Genomic DNA, 8,505 nt, shown 5'->3' with positions numbered 1-8,505 from the left:
AATTGACGAAACATCTTTTCCTTTGTACAAATATGGGGCGATTTTTGCCGATACTTTAATGCCCAAGCGTTTGCTCCACAATACTGGGTGGTATCAGTCATAAAACTCTTAGTAATCTGGAGGATGTGCAGACTCTAAGCAGTAAAGTGGTTAGCTAATTGTTTGGTATTAGGCTTTTTCTGTGATACTGGACAAGAACAAGCATAATAGTTCTAGAGGTTAATAAATGAACATAGAAACACTGTTTTGAGAATGGACTTTAATGATCAGTTTGACAAGGCATATCAAATAATGTCAAAAAAACACAGAGAAAAGATTTGTTTGATATATTCCTTAAAATACTTTTCTTAAGTTTATTCTTTACTTAAAGTTCTACAGAGGATAATTTAAAAGTACATCTTGTCTAGCAAGTTCTAGAAGCATAGGATCATCAAAAAATTTATTGATGGAAACATCCTCGGATAGTCCTTTGCGCCGCCTAGTCTTCAGCATAAATTCTCTAGCCAAATGCGTGGCAGGTTGAGGTTCAAGCGGCCGTATGGCAATACTTTTATCAAGAGGGTCACCCGGTACAATTTGCCAATGATGAAAAACGGAGAGACAGAATGCTTGTCCTTGAGTATGTGTTCTCAAGTCCGTTTCAAAACCGAAACTGTCAATGGCCGGAATAAAAGCCTTTATGGTGTAAAGCGGACTACCTGGAACTGGTGCATCTTGCGTTACATGCCCTCTTCGTTTTGCTAGTACGGTGTACACTGCAGAAACACAGTCTGCTGGTGCTTGGACTTCAACAAAGAGATAGGGTTCCATTAATCGTGGCGTTGCCATTAAAAAAGCAGAATATGCAACTCTTCTTGCGGTTGGAATAATCTGCCCTCCTGTAAAACCGTAAATACTATAATGTAAACAAAGAATTAAAGGTGAACTGTATTGATCTTTCTACATGTGCGTGATTTACATGTTTTAGAGCTTGAATCGAAGAAACTTTGTACCCAAAATTTGAAGAAAGCATTATCATTAAAAGTATAAAGCTCGTAAGTATTTAGAACTCTTAAGGTCACTAACAGAGTCACTATTAGTTAAAAGTGATTGCGCCGAGTTGTTAGTGATCGTATTCAGAACTCGCTTTTAAGCCACTTTTAGCTAAAGGTACGCTAACAGGGAACAGCGTGTTGTAACATGTACTTTCAACCGCGTTCGTAATCATTCGGGAAGACTCGGGCATATTCGATTATGTTCGGGAGTATTCGGTGGCATTCGGAAAGCGCGAACTTCATATTTGGTAAAAACTGCAGCCATATTTGAAATTCGAAATTCAAGAATTCCCTTTCTTGAAGCCAAGCTATTAATATTCAATTAATACGTTATAATTATTATAAGACAGGCATGACATGAACATGAAAAAAAAAATAAATGGTTGTAGATCATCATGGAACGAAGGAGAATTTCACCCTCGAAGAAAAAGCATTAGTCATACAATTTGTAAGCGACAATCGTGATATACTAGAGAATAAAGCAAATAATGCTTGATTGCAAAAGAGTAGAAGAGACAAATGAATGAAACTAACAGAAAAAATGATGGCAACTAGAATTAAGAGGGAATGGGAAGATATAAGAGATGCATAGCAGCGGTGGAAACTCACAGCAAAGAAGACTATTGCTTGCTATCGCAAGCGTGCGAGTGGTGCAGGTGAAGGTTTTGCTCTCTCAAAACCTTCTGGGCTCGATTTCAAAATCAATAAAATTTGCCTGGAAAATTTTATGGAGGATGAAGATCCCTACAAATCTGATAGCCTCTGAGCATTGAACACGGCCGAAATGCCTAAGGATGACGTCACGTACGAAACGGATCACGTCTCTCTCGAAAAACTTGCGGATTTCTTACTCTCATTTCATTTACTCGCGGACTTCATCTATCTCGGCAATAGCCTCCATCTGGTCCGCCATATTCGAGCGACCTGTCACTTTAAACATGCCCTTGCCCACATCTCCGAATAGCTCGCTGTTAGCCCCAAGATGGCGCCTAATAGCGCGCTGTTAAATGCTTAAAAGCGGTCCTGAATAGGCTTTTTCGCTAATAGCGCGCTATTAGCTGTTAGTGACCGTAAGAGTGACCATAAAGCGGTCCTGAATACGATCACCTTTAAACTCACTAACAAATAATTTGAAAGCGCGCTATTAGCACTAAATGCGAGTTCTGAATACAGGCTTAAATCTCGATCTCTACGAACCCCGGCTTTTCTATCATTTTCTAAAAAATTAATAAAATATAAGTAAACACTGATATTGACAGGTTTGTAGAAGTGTCATGGGCAAGTATGAATATGGTAATGTAACATTTGTCGCACTATTTCACAAAACTGAATTGAAAAATATATATCAGGAACACCCCATATAACTGCGAATACCCTATGATTTAGAAAGATTTTTGGGTGCGAATAATTTGAGTTGTCAACCAGCAGATACTGGTCGCTTACTCCAGATAATTTTGGCACGCTGCATCTTTCTTTACCAGCGTTATTACGACAAAGATAGAGCAATACCAGATTACGTTCAATTGAAGTTTCTGAACGTATTCCAGTTATGCAACGTTTATACCTAATAGTTGCATCTTTATATGTATATCAATGTTTTAACCGTTTTGCCGAATAGCCCATAATGTAAAAATTAGAACATTTAATACACATTTTAATCTCCAAGACGAATAGTAGAAACGACATTTTTCGCCACTGTGTAATATGCTATTTAGCATTATTTAAACGCGAGATTCTATAATAGTTCTGCAGTCTGCGATAGCATACAAAATAACTGTCAACAACGTCATGCGTGTTTTCACTTTCCGATAATGCAAGATAAAACCATTAGGTAGAAGGTAACGGGCAATACAGTTCGATTTTAAGCTAGGAAAAATTAAAATATCCAAGGAATTTTATTGTTGTAAGTTCCAAGGATACAAAAATTATAAAGAAATATACCTCCACGATGAAGAGGTTCCTGAGCAATCACAGCGTCAAGTATTTTAAATTTGACGTTGCGAATAGGTTCTTCGCATAAAGGACCTTCTCGTGTACCCCACTGAAATCCTTGAATAATTGCATCTCGAGCACTATTCAATAACGTTTTGTCCACCTCCGAAGGTAAAGTATCATCTACGAGAATATTCGGTCCTGTCGAATCGGGTCCAAATGCCCATATACTTCTCGCCGCCAATAAATCCCAATCGTACTTCGTTTGGAAAAATTCACCTAACCTCTTCCTAAAAAATGCCTTTATTATTATACTACAGAGATAATTGCCTGAAGAGTGTTGCGTAGCTAATTAATCATCACCTTATATAGAATGGTTAAAAGGATAACGTTAAATGAAGAATTGTTTCAAAATTCCATAGTTTATGTTAACCAAAAAGGTAAGAGATAATATGTACTGCATAATCGTTAATTTTTTAAGGGTAATCAAAGTAAAGGAAATAGAAAAACAACAAAGAACAACAAAATAAATAGTAATTACTTGTTCCATGTTATCCGCACATGTTCAGCTTCGATATCTTCGGCAAGACCTCTTTCCAATGGTTCAGCTATCATTGTAAGTTTATTGCGTTTATTCGGTGTCTCCGCAAAACATTTTAATGAACTTGTTTCGACAACAGTCTCAGCGAATGCCACCACAGGATCAGCTACTTTGATATCAATTTCGGAATACATTCTTCTCAAATCGTGCATTGCGCAATCCAAATAAAGTTCACCAGTACCGAGAACCACATGCTCCCCGCTCTCCTCTACTCTTGTTCCTAACAACGGATAACTTTTATTCACTTTTCGTAGACCATCCAGCATTTTTGGTAATTCCGAAGGATTCACTGGTTCCACTGCAATCTACAGATTAAAAACATTTCAAAATAAATAAATCATTTAAATTGTCACTGTGAAAGAATAATGTTAGATATTGTACAATTTATTTTTTTATTTTCATGCTTCATCTAACTATTCACAAAGAACTGCCGCTTATACAAGTTCGCAGTCAGTTAAACATATTTTTCCTTTTATTTTTGTATCCCTGTACCCAATACGTTATTTAACCTTACAGCTGCGAAGATTAGTTTAATAGAAATAAGCAAACGAAGCAGATACGCAGTATGCCTTGTATCTGGTTTTAATAAGCAACTCAATACATTACTGAACACCTTTTGTTCAGTCCCTAGTATATATTAACAAATATTTTATTTAATTTTGGTTATGTCTACGAGATTAAACATAGCATAATGTCCTAACACAATTTAATTTATTATCGTTGGCTAATAATTATAATTGGATATACTTAGCTAAATACTCATTTTAACAGACAAAGCTGCCAGAATTTCGGAAAAATATATTTATAATACAAACCTTAATAACACTCTGAGTGTTGAATTTCAGTGGTCGAAATATATGGAGATCGTCGGACGCAATCAGATCCGTTATAGTACTGGTCTTTACTATGGGTCTATCAATACCTTCTATAAGGACCCAGTTACCGGCTGGCACGCGATTCAATTCTATAGAATATCGGGCTTCACTGATCCAAAGCCGTCCCACTGTGAGGATCCGAGAATCTTCTTCGTCTGCTCTGGAATACGCTTCACCAAGAACTCGGACACGTTGATTAGCTTCCAAAGTACCAGACATCACTCTCCCTAGGACTACGAAGAGCGTACAATCCTCGGTCGGATACATTTTCGTACTATGAATCATTAACCGCCCCTAAAATATAAATCATTTAACATTCATTAAGCTTTTCAAAAAAGTACATGTACATATAACACTAGCTCTATTTCTAGAAGACGCAATCATCGGTAATATCTTAACTTTAGCTTGCTACTGTTGACTTTGAGAGACCCAGCGAACATGTAAAAACCCGATAAACGTTTGAAAACAATAAGAAATGAGGGTTTTAAAAGGATGCTATACCGCAAGTCTTCATAGGTTTCATGATATTGAATAATACACAATTTAACGTTGTTTCAAATATACATATAATCAATCAATGAGCAAAATGCATTTTAAAGAACGCCACGCCTAACTTTATCAAATATTTGTTTAACAAAATATGATTAAAAACTGTTTGAATTGTAATTGGGATGTAACATGGAGACGAAGCCTCCTAAAAATGACGCCGAAGAGGGTACACTTTTCGCCGAATCCAACCCCCTGGCACTCTACTAAATTCTTATAGGCAGTACATGGCCGTATTAGTGTCGGCATTTGCAGTTTTGCGCATTTTGCGGCGCTGGTAGTAAAGCGCGCTGTGCCGCCGACCTCCGGCGTCATAATAAATATTTCGTAATATGAAGACCCTTGTATTTACTTTATTCCTCACGATTCTCCACAATTTCAATAAAAGTAAAAATGATAATGAAATACCACATAATTATGATAATTATAATTTTGCATTTTTACTTGTTCTTCATTTATTTATATTGTATAAACATCAGACTTATTAGAACGAACAGTGGGTTCGGTGGCACAGTGGTCATTGTCCTGGCTTGGTAGTACGTAGTCATTGGGTTCGATTCCCGATCAGAACTCATTTTTGGGAAATCGCTAGTTTTCCAGCGCTCCCTGGCAACCCTTATAGATTTTAATTATAACGGAGGATCGAGGAGAACCCATTACAATGTATATAGTGTGACATGATTTTTCACTCACGGATACGAAAGGACTCTTGCTATCGTTTTTAATAACGTTCACGGTTTTTCGGGTTTTTCACAAGTCATCGCCCTATCTGTAAATTAGGTTCTCGGATGTATTTGTATGGTCGTGTCAAAGTTCTCGACGAAAGGTTTTATTTAGGATTAGTGAAGGTCCGTTTGCCCAAATCAGCCGCGAAGAGGAACTCTCGAGGAAACAAATTTCTCGGCAGAGGAGAGCGCTCTACAATGCTCCTCCAGGAGTCGGCACGAGCCCAGCTGCAATACCAGTGCCCCACGAGGAAGTGCAATGAGCTGGAGAACAAGCGCAGGTTTCGGTTATAGTTACGGGCAGTGGTGAAATCCCCTTGGCGCTGGGTGCTGGGTGTTGGGCCTTGTTTTCACCCTATGCACAGGAGAAGCGATCGTGGAGGATCTCAGTAATTGTTACGCTATTCATTTGTTAAAAAACGCTCTCGACATAGTCAAAGGGGCGACTCGAATAAGAGGGCAATAGTTATCGGTTAACGGGATATTGGCCAATCAAAATCATTTATTCTCAAAAATTGTTATTTTCAAATCAGTCTGCCTTACGACACCTGCGAGGTGTCTTGTTTCATTCCTATATATATAACAAGCCCAGCTTTTGCTTGCGAATGCATGAGCGGGGGTGGACGGCCAAAGGTGGTCTACGATATAACAGAAACTTCCGTGTGCATTGTACTATTATTAGTAGCATTAGATCTAAAGATTTATGCTTGTTATTGTTACTTCTCGTAATCAAAACATATAATATTGTAATACTAACATCTGGATCACAGTTGATCATATCTTGAGCCAATGGCGAATCTACAGGCCCAGTGTAAACATGTTGAACTTTAACAGGTGCATGGACCAGTGGACTCGGAACATGAGCGACACACATATCAACCAATCCACACATATCTCCAAGAAATCTAGTGCAAACCAATCTCAATAGTGGTCTGATATTCATTTTCATCTCTTCAGAGGTTAGCCGGATTCCAAGCTCGTCAAGAACTACAATCAAACAACAAATTTTCACAAGCTCTTAAAGACATATTTGATAACTTCCGCCTGCAAAACAATACTCATTACTTTTAATTATTTACAGATATAGGTGACCAAATCAAAGGGTTCAAATAATGTCATACCAATGTTTAATTAATTACAAATATGCTTATAGATTTACGAAAGCACAAAATTATTATATACGATAAAATTCTCCCTCAGATCAGTATCGAACGTCTGTACGCGTACAAGACAAGTCTTGAATGATATAAGTTTAGCATATGTATGTTAATCGGAAGTTCATGCTGATCCGAGAGAGAACTCACCAGAGAAGACAATCCAGTTTGTCCCACAAGCTACTATTTTAAATTGACATTTGATAATTTCAACATTATTTTAAAGATTATATTTTTAAAATATTGCTGTATGATCGAACCAGAAATCGTTTAAAAATCTTTTGCACAACTTATGAGTGTTAATTGAGGCGTACTTCTCATCAAAATTTAAATTAATTGATAAATTAATCGTATATCTATTTCGTCCTTTACATTTTCATCCGCCATATTGAATCTCGTATTTTGAATTTTGAAATTTTTGAGAAAATATGAATTCAGTGACCCTGCAAAGCCTAATAGGTACAGTTTCGTAAAAATCCGATGAAGAATTTTCCCTGCAAATTATTATCTCACTTTACAAGTAAGCGTCTCCAGAGGCAAGGGGATAAGAATATATTATTAAAAATTGAAAACGAAAAATTAATTTAATTTTTGGACTTATTCGTGCAGTTGAAATCTGTATTATAGCAGACTCTTAGTAGACAGAAGGGAGCATGACAAATTTTACTCACCCAATACCTTGGCTATTAATGATAGCGCGTCATTTAATATTTGATAAGGAAAAAATATGTAAATAAGTAAAATAAGACTGATTGAATAAAAACTCACCATCCGGTAAAGTAGTGTCAACATCTCCAACGACCTGAGCGAATATCTTGTATAGCGGTTCCAATATAAATTCGATAAAACTACGTTGAGCTGTATTGTGCGGAGGTTTCTTTGTAAACTTTCGTGTTTTTGAATTAAAATATACATCACCCCATAACCTCTTTGCAAATTCAGTAGCATTGAGTGTTGGGTGATTTCGGGCATAAAGTGCGGCAAATGATTTTAATGTAAAACAAACATTGTACTCAGAGCTAGCAAAACATACGTTTCCCAAGGCAGGTGAGACAAATGATGGATTTTCTGAGTCTGAGTACAAAGCAATGAGGCCATTAATTTCTTCAATAATGTGTCTCAACTTATAGTATGCATCCAGAGGTGGTAGTTTTAGTTCGAGAACAAGTCGATCTGTAAAAACAATTCATTAATCTTTACAAATGCCATATAATATAAATTTGTAATATTGTAATCCTCTTCAGATCAGAAGGTCATATATGGCCTTATTCAAATAAAGAAAAGGTAATTAACTTATAACTCCTCCACAAGTAAAATGTCCTTTTTTTATAGATCGCAAACAATGCAATGATATAACAAATCACACGTGGTTTTTGATAAAATCACTAAAATATATGTTGGAATTAAAAAATATAATATATTTTGATGCAGAAAAACTCAGTTATGCATACAGTAACGTCCAATTGAAGTGCAACACTTGAATTTTTGTACATTTCTGTGAAAAGTATGACAGATTTCGAAAAACCAAAGACTTATTTTTTAGGAAATTTCCTTCCCGTTCGAATGGCAATTGTTTTATCTCGATCGGATACAAAATGGCCGAATAGCAGGGGTTGGAGTGAGAAAGTGCATTTTGGG

At 36.6% G+C, this 8,505-nt stretch overlaps 1 protein-coding gene across 2 annotated transcripts; it reads right to left on the bottom strand.

Moving 5' to 3' along the window:
• Positions 1-242: 242 nt before the first annotated feature.
• Positions 243-8,040, bottom strand: LOC107270778 (116 kDa U5 small nuclear ribonucleoprotein component; the record flags this gene model as incomplete). 2 transcript variants are annotated; one of them, XM_015746103.2, is given in 6 exon segments in its annotated part: positions 243-878; positions 2,976-3,256; positions 3,508-3,872; positions 4,383-4,736; positions 6,471-6,700; positions 7,636-8,040. In XM_015746103.2, coding segments are annotated over 6 exon segments (2,141 nt in total), but the record flags the coding sequence as incomplete, so codon positions are not given.
• Positions 8,041-8,505: the final 465 nt, after the last annotated feature.

Source organism: Cephus cinctus, unplaced genomic scaffold (genome assembly GCF_000341935.2).
Source record: "Cephus cinctus unplaced genomic scaffold, Ccin1 Ccin1_scaffold0816, whole genome shotgun sequence".
Lineage (NCBI taxonomy): Eukaryota > Metazoa > Arthropoda > Insecta > Hymenoptera > Cephidae > Cephus > Cephus cinctus.
This window is presented reverse-complemented; position numbering and strand designations above follow the sequence as displayed.